General features: G+C 42.4%; 1 protein-coding gene across 4 annotated transcripts in view; it reads right to left on the bottom strand.

The window, feature by feature from the left end:
* sytl5 (synaptotagmin-like 5) overlaps positions 1–16,300 on the bottom strand; it is a 134,743-nt gene that overhangs the window by 59,749 nt on the left and 58,694 nt on the right. For all 4 annotated transcript variants that reach the window (XM_078409170.1, XM_078409174.1, XM_078409172.1 and 1 more), the window contains exon 2: positions 2,454–2,931. In XM_078409170.1, the coding sequence (XP_078265296.1) occupies positions 2,454–2,572 (119 nt within the window). In that variant the 5' untranslated portion in view covers positions 2,573–2,931. The remainder of the gene's footprint in view (positions 1–2,453; positions 2,932–16,300) is intronic.

The raw sequence follows: 16,300 nt of genomic DNA, 5'->3' as shown, positions 1-16,300 counted from the left end.
GAATGGTGGTGCTGGCTCGAAGGGCCGAATGGCCTCCTCCTGCACCTATTGTCATAACCCAAGTTTGATCCCGACTATGGGTGCTATCTGTGTGGAATTTGTATGTTCTCAAAATGACTGCTCTGGTTTCCTTCCACACTCCAAAGACGCGCAAGTTTGTAGGTTAACTGGCCTCCGCAAATTGTAAATTGTCCCTACTGTATGGAATAGTGCTAGCATACCGAGTATTGTGGTGATCGCTGGTTGGCGTGGACTCAGTGGGCCAAAGGGTCTGTTTCCACGCTGTATCTCTAAGGTCTAAAGTCTCTGATGAAAGTATTAACCAAGCCACATTGAGCCCTCCCCAAAGTCATTTTGTTTACTTTCAATTAGAACAGTAGATCATATAATGCTAGGAATGTGAGGAGTTATGTAATGAGGAAACGAACGTCATTTAATTTCCGAGTACCAATCACAAAAACATGCAGGCCTTTGTGAAATCTTTGCTCCACCCATCTCATTTGGGAGAGCAGCAAATTATACATTCATCTTGTTACAATTACAATAACCACAACCCATACTTCAACTAGTTTGGGAATGATGTCGCTTTTTCTTTCATTGCTTCATATTTAAAATGACAAATGCGAATGAACATTCATTAACAGGGCTAGATTATCAGTCTTATGGCACCATGTTAAATTAGTCTGGTTTACACGGAGGAAATAAACAAGCAATCATAACCAAATGTTGTATCAAAATACCACGCAGATAGTACTAGAAAATCAGATAAGCCCAGGACTAATCACACATGACTCTAGTGCATCATCTATTATGAAATAGAAACAAATGTATTTTGTTTATGAATTTTTAAGCACATTTGTAAAATGCTGCAAGGTACTGTTAGAGGTTTTACAATCATGAAGTGAATATGTTGAATCTCAAGTTGATCCAAGACAGAAGTCTGTCCAGTGTTCCATACAAACATGCTGAGGCTTTATAAGGCATTGGTCAGGCCATATTTTGGAGTATTGCGAGCAGTTTTGGGTCCCATATCCGAGGAGGGGTGTGCTGCCGTTGGAGAGGGTCTAGAAGAGGTTTACAATAATGATCCCGGGGACGATTGGGTTAACATATGATGAGTGTTTGACGGCACTGGGCCTGTACTCGCTAGAGTTTAGAAGAATGAGGGTGGATCTCACTGAAACTTACCGAATATTGGAAGGCCTACATAGATGTGAAGAGAATGTTTCCCCTAGTGGGAAAGTCTAGGACCAGAGGGCACAGCATCAGAATAAAAGGTCGTACCTTTAGAAAGGAGATGAGAAGGAGTTTTTTTTCGTCAGAGGTTGGTGAATCTGCAGAATTCATTGCCACAGATGGCGAATGAGGCCAAGTCATTGAGTATTTTTAAAGCGGCAATTGATAAATTATTGATTAGTAAGGGTGTCAAAGGTTATGTGGCAAGGCAGGGGAGGGTTGAGAGGGGAAAATAGATCAGCCATGATTGAATGGTGGAATAGACTCGATGGGTTGAATGGCCTAATTCTGCTCCTATGACTTATGAACTTATAAAACATGATTAACTGCAGGATTTCCAAAGACAGCTCATCTTGTTTCGATATTGAATCCTAAGCGTTCGCTGCAATTAATTTTAAACCAATTTCTGGCATTTGCAATACACGCTTAACTGCGTAAATACAGATGTGGTGCTATGATCCACAATAGTATGTACAATTACAGATTTCACCGAGACAAACAACAATAATCACTAGAAACAAGGAACTGCAGTTGCTGGTTTACCAAAAAAAAAGACACAAAGTGCTGGATGAACGTTTCGGGTCAGGACCCCTCATCAGTGCAAAGAAGGATCCCATCCTGAAATGTCACCTATCCATCTTCAGACCCACTGCCTGACCTACTGAGTTACTCCAGCACTTTGTGCCTTTTTTTTTACAAATAATCATTAATTTGACCCAAATTTTCATCTTATTTTGTGAATGCAATATTCTTATTGCTGATTTTTCTAATGCCATATTAAGCAATAACTACAGTTGAGATCTTGGCACGAATAATATTTTCTAATTAATTTATATTTTTGCGCAATTGGAATCTCTCTGAAAATTTGAACGGCAGAGAAGGAACAAATGACTGAATGGTCCACATCTTTCTCACCTTGCCTCTCTTGATTTTGAATTGATCACCGAAAGATGAATATATGCGGCATAAATCGTCTCACCTTTCAAATGCAGCTGTGGAAATGCTTCTTTAATGCCATTTCCTTCTCATCTTGATTTCATATTTTAAAGCAGTACATAAAGCTACAAAAGAACAAGCCCTTCCAGCTCGTTCTTCTGTGAGCAATGAAATGTACCAAGTGCCGAAGCATTTTGTGTAAATGTTCAAATTTTGTACATTTTTTAAATATATATTTTTAAATGCACCAATGCCTAATCCCAGCCACTCATATTACTGACCTTATTCTCTTCTCTTCAGCTTTTCTCAATAATTCATCTCGGCGTAAAACGTCTAGGATCACGTCCTTTTCATTGTCCAACAGGAATGACAGGTTAACAACCTCAGTGCTTTTGGACATGCTTCTGTAGCAGCAATGTTTGTTGTGCTCTCAGGTCTACTGATGCTGCCAGCGATGACGAGTTTTAGACAAAATCACTCGCAGAGAGATTCAGGAAACAATGAAGTGAATATATTGGATCTCAAGTTGACTCAAGGTGGAAATCTGTCCAGTCTTCCCAAGAAACATGATTAACTGCAGGACTTCCAAAGACAACTCATCTTGGATTGATACTAAACCTTAGTCTTTGAGATCATACAGCTTTAGTCGTATGACCTATGTAGAAAGTTTTAAAGCGACATAAATGGACTTCAGGTCTTCCAGTTCTTAAGCATTGATCCTCGGCCAAAAATACTTGTAAACTTCAGCCACCTTTGTTACTGAAATAGAAAACAAAAATGTTAATAAAATGAATCTTATAAATGAATTCCTATCAACTAGATTGATTAGTAGAATTTTATTTTTTGTTCATATTTATAATGGAAAAGTTCAGAAATAACGTGTTATCACAACTGTCCTGGAAGTTGTACAATTTATAACTCATTAAATGAATGGTGTTTGAAAATATTAATATTTTGTCACATTACTATGAACCCAATTGAAATCTTGCACAGTACTTTAATTCAGCATTAATTTACTCCCAATCGCTAAAAGAAATATGGTTTTATTTAGCTTAATGTAGATTTTCAATGACAAATTGTAAATCAATTTGGTGGAGGGAGTAAGTGTTGGTTTGCACAATTCCATCCCAAATTTGAGACTGAAGGGTCCCGACCCGAAACATCACCTACCCAATACCTCCACAGGTGCTGCCTGACCCACTGTGTTACTCCATCACTTTGTGTTTGACTCAAGATTCCATCATCTGCAGTTCCTTATGTCTCCATCCCAAACTGATGAGATAAAGTTTCTAGCATTTGTTGGTCTCAAATATTTTGTGGCAATAAGCACATATAATAGCACAAAACTGCCTCCAAAAGCACAGAGAGCATGATGCTTAGTTTTAGTTTTAAAGATACAGCTTGTAAACAGTCCATTCGGCCCACCGAGACTGCGAGGATCAGTGATTCCACTATACACTAGTTCTATCCTAAAGACTAGGGACAATTTTACAGAAGCCAATTAACCTACAAACCTACACGTCTTTGGATTGTGGGAGAAAACCAGAAGACAGGAGAAAGCTCACGTGGTTACAGAGTAAGTGGACAAACTCTGCACAGACGCCACCAAAGCTCTGGATTGAACCTGGGTCTCGGGCGCTGTAAGACAGCAACTCTACCGCAGCGCCTTCCTTGAATGCATTGTATTGAACATGAGAAAAATGTCACATCAGGGAGAGATCTTCTGAGAATATAGCTAAGCATTGGCAATGGACCAAAACAGAGGGAGAGTTATTCAGCATGCCAAAGCAGGAGGGCCAAATATTTATACCAGGAAGTAGCAGGTATGTGTGTTAAGGTTGTGTGGTTATATTTATTGCTGCTACCTCTTAAATACAAAATAATGGTCATATCTAGAATTGGAGAGCAATTTTTGAGACCAAATAATGGTCACAATGGAGGCTCAGGAATGTAATGGAAACAAAGATTAAACAGAGGTTGGTAATTTAAAATTGCTTGAGGTGAAACAAAATGTGGAAAAACATAGTACTTTAAATTTTTTCTATTATTCAAAGTTTAATATGAATAGCCAATCAACTTGCATGAAGTAATGCATGTTGACAATCTCATCTTGCCTCAGATGTTCACAATGTGCACACAAAATGTGGTAAACATTTTTTTTTTCTTTGTGCCTTGTTGGTAAATCTAATTAATTATAAAACCTATGATGGTTGCACAGCAGGGTTGCAAACTGTGAATCACAATAAAGATGCTCAAACTGCTTAAAATACCCAGCTTTTTCCCTCACTGGAAGAATTTCCAAGACACCAATCTCATAATTATGGAATTTTGGGAGTTTAAAAGTTTGATTATTTTGCATCTGATATTTTCACACATTAAGAACAAACTTAACCACATCCAGACATTGGTAACACTCTGACCTTTTTGCTGCTCTCTTAGATTCTTATAAATAAAATGCCGCCACGTGCAGTGATGTGGAAAATTCCATGGGCATGAATCAAGAGAGAGACAATATATATTTTAACACAAAGCGTCTTTTTTATGAATTACCTGATATAACTTCCTCATTCCAGAATGATTACAGGAAGAGATGAGAACTTCAGTTCTCAGAACCAAGGTGTGGTGAACAATGCTGCCCAGGTTCCCTCTGAGTACATGCATGTTGGGAGCATGTACCAGTGGGGAGTTTACCACATGTATACCACATGTAGTGGCACCAAACTCTCCAGTCTTCACACATCATGGTGTACAAGTGGTAAAGAGCAGCTTCTGAATTGCACAACACTGACTCCAGACCCGATCAAGCTTCAGGTCAAACATAGGCTGGGAAACCTCCTACAGTTAGAGTCGTACAGCATGGAAACAGGGCCTTCGGCCCAACTTGCCCACGCCAAACAAGATGCCCCATCTAAACTAGTCCTAGCAGCCCATGTTTGCACCATGTCCCTCTAAACCTTTCCTTTCCATGTACCTGTCCAGATGTCTTTTAAATGTTATAGTACCTGCCTTAACTACCTCCCCTGACAGCTTGTTCCATATACCCACCACTCTCTGCAGCTTGTTCCATAAACCTTCCATCCTCGGCATCTTGTTCCAAATGCCCACCACCCTTTTGATAAACATCTACTATCCTCCAGCCACTGATGAATTTGCTTTCCTCCATGTGGACAGCCACATGCAAAATGGTCTTTCGGTGGGGGATCTCAAAGTTAGTCACCGAGTGGCTCGGTAGCACCAGCAGTGACTGAACTAGCAGAATTATGAAAGATATACTAAGCGATATCTAACATACAAAGAAGCCCTTTGGCCCACCAAATGCTAATAACCGAGCACACATCTTTGTATGAATCCTATCTAAACCCATTCCCATCAATCACACCCATAGGGACAACTTAAAACCACCAATTTAACTGTACGTTGTTGGGATGTGGGAAAACTTCAGCACCTGAGGAGATCCATATGGTACAGGGAGAACAAGCAAAGATCAAATGTAAACCTCTTGGTTGATAGGCGCAGTGCTGGAATTACTCAATAGGTCAAGCAGCATCTATGGAGAAAAAGGATGGGTGATGTTTCGGGTCGGAAACCTTCAAATGTCCTTCCTACACATTAGACCTCTTGGTTACCATTTATCATCGTCTGGCAATTACAGAGTCAGAAAGAGTGGAAACAGGCCCTTCAGCCTAACTTGCCCACATCGACCAATATGTCCCATCTACGCTAGTCCCACCTGCCTACATTTGGCTCATATTCCTCTAGGCCCATCCTATCCATGTACTTGTCCAAATGTCTTTGAAAGTTGATGAGTCAGTGCTCCTCCACATCGAACAACGCTTGGAAGGAGAACTGAAAGCAGCAAGCGGAGAGGATTAAACTGGAGTGGCTAGATCTGAGATGGCCGAGGGAACATCTGGACTGAGTGTGCAACAGGTAGGGAGTGTACCAACATGTGGAATAAACCTACTTGATCACATCCTCACCAATCTACCTGCAATTCATGATCTACCTACGATGGCATTGGTAAGATTGTTCAAACAGGGGAGGACATACAGAGTAAATGACAGGGCTAGTGACAGTGTTGTGGAGCAGTGAGACAGAGAGGTACAAGTACATAATTCCCAGAAAGTGGTGACACAAGTGTACAAGGTGGTAAAGAAGGCGTGTGGCACCTTGCTTTCAATGAAGTTCCTCCAGCACGTTGTGTTTTGTTCACATTTTCAGCATCTGTATTCCCTTGTGTCTCCATGTCCCATACAACAACTGGCATGCCTCAGGCCTCTATCCCTGCAACCCAATTTTCAGGCGGGACGTCCAAAAACAGACAATATATACGGGCATCTCACAAATGTTAAAATAGCACTGCCAGCAATATATGCAAAGATCTCAGTCGGCATTGCATCTTTTTGGGGTGGCACAGCGGTAGTTTTGCTTCCTTACAGCGCCAGAGATCCGGATTAGATTCTGACCACGGGAGCTGTCTGTATAAAGTTTGCAAGTTCTCCCTGTGACCGTGTGGGATTCCTCCGGGTGCTCCGGTTTCTGCCCACGTTCTAAAGTCATTCAGTTTTGTAGGTTAATTCTGCAAAAATTACTCCTCAGCGTGGACCCGGTGGGCCAAAGGGTCTGTGTCCATGCTGTGTTTCTAAAAGCTAAAAACTAAAAGCAGTGCAGAAAATTAAAGACCTGCTGCATTTTAATATTGTCCATAAAATATTCTACAAACCAGAGAGGCAAGTGTTAACTGTTTAAATTAATGCAATAAAGCTATTTTGATACCAACCTATCCAGAATGCCCTGACATTCTGATGTTAGCCGTTTTGCTCAATTACTAAAGTGTGAATCATCCATTAAATTCTACCATTATCAATCCATGAAACATGCTTCCCACTAATCCTCCCTTCAAATTACCAATTTGAAGCCTGATGTCCTCCTACTACCTGATCTGAGGAAACCTACCATGAGTGTTTTGTTCTTTGCAAAAGTAGCTGCATGCATGACTCACCCACCTCCACCTACCACTGTACAAATAGGTGCAGCTTATTTACTTTTCAAGTGATTTGGCCACAGAAACTGAATTTAATACAAAATATTAGACATATGGCAAGCATTGATTGAAATGACAATTATTGATCTCGTCCATCTGCTGTAATCAGCTTGGTGTTCACGTTTGTGTAAAGAAACAGAAAGTAGGGCTTTTTACTCCCCAAGATATTTTCTCACTATTGGTTCCAAAACGGCGAGAAAAAAAATCTTATATAACATGTAAAAGACATATAGACAGGTACATGGATAGGAGAGGTTTAGACGGATATTTGCCAAACACGGGAAGGTGGAATCAGTGTAGATGAAGCATCTTGGTAAGCATGGAGAAGTTGGGCCAAAGGGCCTGTTACCATACTATAGGTCTCTATAACTGCTGAAATACTTCTATGCCTCTTTTTGATCCAAGGTTTAACTGTAGATTTTTTTATTTAGTTCTCACTCGAATGTTATTTCTTTGTAGTTATAGATTTATAGTGCACGGAAACAGGCTCTTGGGTTCAACTTACCCAGTCCGACCAAGATGCCCCATCTACATGAGAAGACAGTTCTAATGCAAAAGGCAATTTTCAGTGCAGATCAATGAACAAAATCCAGTAAACTCCTGTTAAAGACAGTCCGAGGGTCTCCAATGAAGTAAATGGTAGGTCAGGACCGCTCTCTAGTTGGTGATAGGATGGTTCAGTTACCCGATTACAGCTCGGAAGAAACTGTCCCTGAATCTGGAGGTGTGCATTTTTACACTTCTGTACCTCTTGCCTGATGGGAGAGGGGAGTAGAGGATGAGACGTCCTTGATTATGCTGGTGGCCTTGCCGAGGCAACATGAAGTGTAGATGAAGTCAACGGGAGGGAAGATGGTTTGCATGATGGTCTCGTTTGTTGCCACAACCCTCTGTAATTTCTTGTGGTCTTGGATGGTCTCGATTGCTCGCGGTAATTTCTTGTGGTCATGTTCCTAAACCGTGCTGTATCCCGTTAAAATGCTTTCTACCGCGCATCTGTAGAAGTTAGTGAGAGTTGTTAGTGTGCTTTCTTGCCCATTGCTTCGATATGGCTGGTACAGGACAAGATGCTGGTGATATTTACTCCTTGGAACATGAAGCTTTCAACCATGTCTACTTTGGCGCCATCAATGTGTATGTTTACTGCTTCGCTTCTTTAAGTCATTCACAATCCCCTTTGTCTTGCTGACATTGAGGGAAAGGTTGTCATCTTTGCACCAGGTTACAAGATTCTCAATCTCTTTCCTGTACCCTGTCTCGTAATTATTTGATATCCGGCCCACTACTGTGGTGTTGTTTGCGAATTTGTAAATTGAGTTGGATTTGTATTTGGCTGCACAGTCGTGGGTGTATAAAGAGTTTAGAAAGCCTTGGACAGCAAGAAGCTGGTAAGGCTGGGTAACAAAGAATTTTGAATCTTCTTAAATGGTTGAACCTTTGTTGTGGGTGAGTGTCAGATATTAAAAATGCATTGCACAGCCTCAGCTGTAAAGCCTGAAGTATGCATGAAGGTCTGAAGTCATGTATGGAAACTGTACAGCCCACTGACAGCATACCCGATAACATCCAGCAATCCAGTTTCAAATTAACTTCCTTTGTGTTGGGCAGTACAGAGATATGCAAGGCAAAGAATTTCTAACCCCATATCTCGTAACAAAAATAGAAAGAGCAAGTAGTCAGTACAGAGTATCCACCACACAGTAAATTTAAAGATGTACAAAGTAAATCACTGACTCAGCTGGAAGGAGTGCATAAGAGCCTGGACAATGGGAAGGAAAGAGTAATAAAAAAGTGTTGAGTCTTTTACATCGACACATCACCAAGCCAGGACAACCCCTGTAACTCTGGCCCAGTGCTGCCGCCAGGGCCACTGGCCTTTATGGCCAGGATAAAACTCTTAATATATTTTTAAACGGGTATAAGAATGGTACCAGAAACGTGGCGATTCTTGTGCGCTGACTCCGCGTCGTCTACTGTCTTATGCTCTTGTACTTGGTATGATTGTGCATGCAAAAAAAACCATTTCACTGTCCTTGGGTATACATGTAAATTTCCCCAGTGTGGGACAAATAAAGGAATATATATTAAAGTACCATTGAACCATTCCATATGTCAGGAGATGAAAAGCTAGTGGTAAATGGTTAATGGATGTGCACCTCTAGCTCCCTTTACTGTTCCATCCATTTGAGAACCTTATTTACCAAGGAACTGGGGCTTTTCTCTAAAACTGAATGTTTTTCATTGAAATTCTTTTGTGCCTTACACAACCATCTTGCATTTTTCATTGTACCTGTACTTCACCATACTTGTGGATATGACACTAAAAAGCAACTTGACTGACAAATTTATGAACATTAATTTGAAGTATTTAGTTTAGCTACAGTCCCAATTTGATATCAGCTACAGATTCTGAAATCCTATTACAATTTCTAGAATCCCAAGGCTCTGCTTTCATTTATGCTAAAAAAAGACAAAATGGTGGACTAACTCGGCAGGTCAGGCAGCATCTCTGGAGAACATGGATAAGTGATATTTGAGACTAAAGTCTGAAGTAGAGTCCTCGTCCACAACGTCACCGCTCCATGCTCTCCATTGATGCTGCCCAACCTGCTGAGTTACACCAGTATATTGTGTCTTTTTTTGTAAACCAGCACCTGCAATTCCTTGTGTCCATGTCTTTCATTGATGCTAACTAGACCCTGCTCAGCCTCTTTCAAACTTTGTTGGCAGACGCAGCGAGAACATTATGGACTCAAATCAACAGAATGAGTCGAGCACAAAAACTATGCAAACATTCCAGTGCTGATGGAATACCACGCTTCTGTAGCTCCTGACTTTTGGACGAATTGCTGAACTAAACGAGTCCCTCAATTCTCTAAATAGGATGCAAACGATGCAAATCAAAAATGCAGATGCAAGAAATAAAAACAGAAAATTCTGGAAACATTCAGAAGGTCACACAACATCTGATGAAAGAGAAACAGCATTAACATTTCAGATCAAAGACCCTTCTTGCCTCTGAACATATTTATTTCTTCCTATCTTGTATTCATCCATGGATGTGTTCCTTCCTGCTTACATCAGTCACATCTCTGATGCCCTCTTGCACTGACAGATTTTAGTTTCCTGCTCAACCAGGGAACTGGCTGAGCTTCACAATGGACACATAATCTCTCTACATCTCAATTATCTTCTTCCCAGAATAGTGGCCCAACCGGCTCTTTTCTATCTACCCACTCATCTGCCTGGCTAAACTTGTTCTTTCTTTTAACCCCAGATATCTTTCTGCAGATCAAAGGGTGTAAAACCTACTTTCTGTAGATCAAAAGGTATAGTACTCACATGCGCCAAAGGTACAACGTCTTTTTGTGGGATGTGAGGAACAGTCTTTGTTTCAGATCTGCTCAGATATCCTCCCTCAAATCTTTCTCCAGTATACTGCTTCCTCCATTTATATGAACTTGAAAAGTTCATTACTTTTACTGCAATTGCCACTTTGCTCTCAACCTACATAGACCATCGCATAGACCATAGACTCTTTCCTTAACATTCTGGATCTCCCCATCTCCAGGGGATAAACAAGTGACATATTTATTGCAGTGCACAGACTTTCACAACTATCAACATACTTCCACAAACCCTGCCTCCTGTTTCGTCTCCATTCCATTGTCTTAGTTCCTCCATTTCTGTTGTATTTGCATTTGCTCCAATAATGAGGCTCTCCATACGAGTGCCTCAGATATTTTCCTTCTTGAAAAAAAGCTTTTACTGCACCATAATTGTTGAATAATGATGCTAGGCGGCAATATGAAATAATTTCATTGTACTTATCTGTAATGCCCATTGTGCAAGATGATTAAGAATATCACAGGAATGCATTATGAAAGTTTTCCCAGATAAGTTATTCCATAAGATAGACAAAAAAATGCTGGAGTAAACTCAGTGTATCTTTAGCATCTCTGGAGAAAAAAGGACAGGCAGCATCTCTGGAGAGAGGGAATGGTTGATGTTTTGGGTCAAGACCCTTCGTCAGACTGAGAGTCAGGGGAGAGGGTCTAGAGATATGGAAGGGTAAGGTGTGAAAAAGACAGATCAAAGCAGATGAGATGGAAATATAGAATAGTTCATTTTTAGCTGAGGGGAAGGTCACAACATGGCACACAATCAATAATATTTAATCAGGAGGACAGTAGAACTATTGGAGAACTAGGATGGGGAGGGACAGAGAGAATGGGAAAGCAAGTGCTACTTGAAGTTAGAGAAATCAATAATCATACCACTGGGTTGTAAACTGCCCATGCGAAATATGAGGTGCTGTTCTTCCAATTTGCGTGACAGTGACAGTTATTCCATACTTTAGTGCCAATAAAACTTTAAACAATGTTCAATATAAGTCCAAAGGCACACTATTAAAACTGACATTGCCATGCTGTTCCGTGGAAGGAGTTACTTGGAAGGGTTATTCAAAGACGTGGAAGTTTTGAAAGGATGGGTGATGTAGAAGATCAAGGAGGGACTCCAGAACTGTACCAGATTTTTCAAGAGTGCAAAATGTCAACATTTGTACAATGCAGATTGGAACAGGACAAAGTTAAAGACCAGGGGAAGCTCACAAGGAAGCTTATTGCCAAGCCAGTCTTACCTAAATGGCTACTAAACAAGTCTCATCTATTTGAACAGTTGACATTCAAGCTGGGTCTTTATCTAATGTTTGCAATGCTATTTTCTATGTTTGCCAAACACTGCAGTGAAATTATACAAATTGTGTTGAGGTTGATAACAGTTTCTAGGCAGCTTGCGAGCTGACGCCTCTGCTGTTCTTTCCAACAGCAACACCAAAACGTGATAAACATTGACAGGCTTACTTTGAAAAAGGCTTGATTAAATCTAAGAAGATGGACGTATCAAATTTTCATTTAATTTGTGCAACACAAATCCCTGGAGCAAATCGAATATATGCAGACAACAAACAAATTGTTAAACTCTCTCCAGGAACTGAAAGATGTGCGTTGAAAAGTGGTTTAATCATTTTATAAAAATTGAACTGTGCTCATGCCAATGCATGAATCTGATGGTAAATTTACATGCATAATTAAGTTAGCTCTGATGACACAGTCCCAAGAGCCCCTGGAAACTCAGCAAATAAGAGCTGCTGCAAGAAAGATCCTCATTCTTTTTTTTCTGAGCAAATGGAAAGATGATATTCTGATTGCCAGTACAACGAATAGCAGGAAATGTTTAAAATCAATTTAAATGCAGCACAACTAATGGACTAAAGCGTTAATTCCTCAGACACCAGCCTTATTATTAAATTGGTATACGCTTATTTCTTTCGCTGAGAACAACATACCCTTTTCCCGAAGTCTGAAATGGCTGATGACAGTTCACAATAATTCAAATAGTACTTTATTGTCACATGTACCTAGGTGGTGTGTTTTTTTAAAATTTTGCATACAATCCAGCAAAATCATACTATACATAACTAGAATCATACAGAACTACGAGTGCAAAGATTGTTGTGTAAAAATAGATTTCTTCTGAGACAGCACAAACATTTCTGACACCATCGTGCACGTTTTAGGTTTCAAGTTCTTAAAAATATGTCTTATCCTGGCCTTAAAGGCCTTTGGTCCTGGCAGCTGCACTCGGTTGGTGAAGTTGGGGTTGGCCTGGCCTGGCGATGCTAATGGTGTTCTCTACTGCCTCTAAAGATGATGATTCAGGGATTCAATGCTCTGTTTAATTACTTTCATTATCCAGCAAGACCCCTGCGAGCCGCGCAGCAGAAGGTCCTTCCTGAGTGCTGCACCCATACCCGACAGCAAGGCTGGCTCGCCAGCCGTGGAGACTGGAAGCCGCCGATCCCCAGGGCTGGATTAACATAGTAGCAAAAGTAGCATTCGCTACGGGCTCCGCGCTAAATACTTGAAATCGGCATCCCAACGAGCGACGCTGTGTTGCGCTCGCCACTCCCCAACCATCGCGGTTAGAACGTGTTGCCAACGCCGCGGTTAGAATGTGATACCAACGCCGCGGTTAGAATGTGATGCCAACGCCGCGGTTAGAAAGTGTTGGCTTCGGGGCTACGTCAAGTCAAGTCAAATTTATTTGTCACATACACATACACGATGTGCAGTGAAATGAAAGTGGCAATGCCTGCGGGTTGTGCACAAAAAAGAATGACAGTTACAGCATATAAATAAAGTTAATAAGTTTCTATTAGTGTCGACAAAGATTTAGTCTCTGGGGTTATAAAAGTTGACAGTCCTGATGGTCTGTGGGAAGAAGCTCCGTCTCATCCTCTCCGTTTTCGCAGCGTGACAGCGGAGGCGTTTGCCTGATCGTAGCATCTGGAACAGTCCGTTACTGGGGTGGCAGGGGTCCCTCATGATCTTGCTTCAAGAGGCAGCCAATGGGCAGCCAGTGGGTCACCGCCCAACCTCCGGCCCTCTTACACCACACACCTCCAGCCTCACCCAAACACCTCACTCCTCCGGACCTCTCTGCTCAAATATTGGCCTTGTCTCCCCACACATCCCGCCAATCTACCTTCCCCCTTTATTCCCAGCCTTCTGTCCCACTCTCCCTCCTCTTCTCCATTCCACTCTCCCCCTGCGCATCTCCATTACGCTCTCCCCATTTCCTCCGAACCTCTTTCCCCCACACCTCCCTCCATGCCCCCCCCCCCCCCCCCCCCCCCCTCCGGCCTTTACTTTCAATTTCTGTAGGCACTCTCCCTCACACTTTCGGCCTTTTCTCAGCCCCTACCTGTTCGTACCTCTCTCTCTCTCTCTCTCTCTCTCTCTCTCTCTCTCTCTCTCTCTACTCTTCTGGCCCATACTCCCAAAATCCTGCCACTCCCTCTCACCCATCCCAAAACCTCAGGCCATCTTTCTCACCAATCCCCCGGCCTTCTCTCCCCACTTCTCGGGCCCTGTCTCCTCCTCCACTCTTCTACCACCTCCTCTACCCACACCTTGCATGCCTCTCAGCATCCACTGCTCCAGCACTCCCTACCCCTCCTCCGCCCCTCTCACCCCTGTACCTCCAGTCCCGCCTCTATTCACTCCTCCGGCCCAACCTTTTCCACATTACTCCAGCCCTCCCTGTCTCTACTTCTCTGGCACCCTTGGCTCCCATTCCCTCTTCTCGCAATCCTCCCGTCATTCTCCTCACGGTGGCGCAACGTTAGAGTTGCTGCCTTACAGCACTTGCAGCACCAGAGACCAGGTTCAATCCCAACCACGGGTGCTGTCTGTATGGAGTTTGTACGTTCTCCCCGTGACCTTTCTCCAAAATCTTTGGTTTCCTCCCACACTCCAAAGATGTACAGGTTTGTAGGTTAGTTGGCTTGATGTATGTGTAAAATTGTCGCTAGTGTGTGCGGGGATCGCTGGTCGGTATGGACGGTGGGCCGAAGGGCCTGTTTTTGCGCTGTCTTTCAAAACGAAGCCCCTCCATCACACACTCTCCGAGAGTCTCGTATTAGGCCTGCGGGCCACTGTTGGCCCCTACACTGTAGGCCCGGACAGTGTAGGCTAACGGAGCTCGTTAACGGTGACGGAGTTCGGGGAGCGGGGAAGAGTGTGTTCGGGGCCGAGTGTGTTTGGGGAACGGGGCCGAGTGTGTTTGCGGAGTGGAGCTGATCGTGTTCGCCGAACGGAGGTTGCAACCCGCCTCCCGGCCCAAGCGGCCATCATTGGTGGAAGGGGAGCACGTGACCGCTGGCTGGGTGAGGTCACGTGGGGTGCGGGCGATGACGTCACCTTGCCTTGTATCTAAGGCCCCTTTATAACATATGCACTAGCTTAATCCGGCCCTGCCGATCCTAGTCCCGTGACTCTGTATACTATCTCAGTATACAACTGCTAAGCACTTGTACTGCATCTGAAATGCTTATCTAAGATGTATCTAAGTGCTTATGTACAACGATACTTGTACTGAACTGTGTACTGAAATGAATTTCACTGTACCTCGGTACATGTGACAATAAAGTACCATTGAACCCTCAGATAGTAATTGTTAATAAAGCAGTCAAGTTTGAAGATCACTAACTTAGTTCAGTACCGCTGAACCAAGATCCCAATCTGTGTCACCCTTTACCATACATTACAATCAATTTATCACTGGAGACACCTTGGAAGGCATAACCAAGTAAATAGACACTTCAAAAATAACCACCCTGGAAATGCCATGCCATGCATCATTTTCATTGTGACAGGAACATGAAAGGTTGGCATAATAATTGACACACATACAGTAATTGCTTCACAAATAGGAAGCAGTGAGCAAGCTCCTACTTCAATGTTAAAATGCTGGTTGCCTCTTTAGTTTACATAGCATATGACTACAAATACTTAGAAAACTGCAGACCTAAACTTCTATCTTTTACTTGGTAACTTTGAAAAGATGAACTTTGGCCCATTCGCAAAAGGATTGTGTTGTTGCTTAGACTATAGCTACTGCAGTTGATTCAGTGCAACTGATAGACCAGCAGATGAGGTTCAAGTGACTTATCAGTGTGTGGTCTCCTGCAAGCTTGCAATAAGGCCTGACACGAGCTGGAGGAATAGCGCCTCATCTTCCATTTGACTCCGAGGTGAAAGGACTTCGACCTGAAACGTTAACTCTGTTTCTTTTCTCAGAGACCTGGCTGACCTGCTGAGCATTTGCAGCATTTTCTGGCTTTATTTACAGCATCCGCAGTCCTTTCAACATCCATTACAACTTTCAACAAAGGCGGATTTCAACATCTTTGAATCTCATTAACACCTTTTCTCTGCATAACTACCACCTCCACCCATCCTTATTTTAATTACATTCCCATTCTCTCGCCATTTTAACAGAAACACACCCTCCCTATGCATTCATTATACACAGAAATGCCAAACCCAATTTACCCACCAACACCATCATCAAGTTCGCGGATGACACGACTGTGGTTGGACTCATCTCAGGAGGAGATGAGACAGCCTACAGGGATGAAATCCAAAGGCTGGCAGCATGGTGTTCAGTGAACAATCTTGTCCTGAACTCCTCCAAAACAAAGGAACTTATAATAGACTTCAGGAAAACCAGTGCAGA

This window comes from Rhinoraja longicauda, chromosome 12 (assembly GCF_053455715.1).
Source record: "Rhinoraja longicauda isolate Sanriku21f chromosome 12, sRhiLon1.1, whole genome shotgun sequence".
In the NCBI taxonomy this organism is placed as follows: domain Eukaryota; kingdom Metazoa; phylum Chordata; class Chondrichthyes; order Rajiformes; family Arhynchobatidae; genus Rhinoraja; species Rhinoraja longicauda.
The sequence above is the reverse complement of the archived record's forward strand: the minus strand, read 5'-3'. Positions and strand labels throughout refer to the sequence as shown.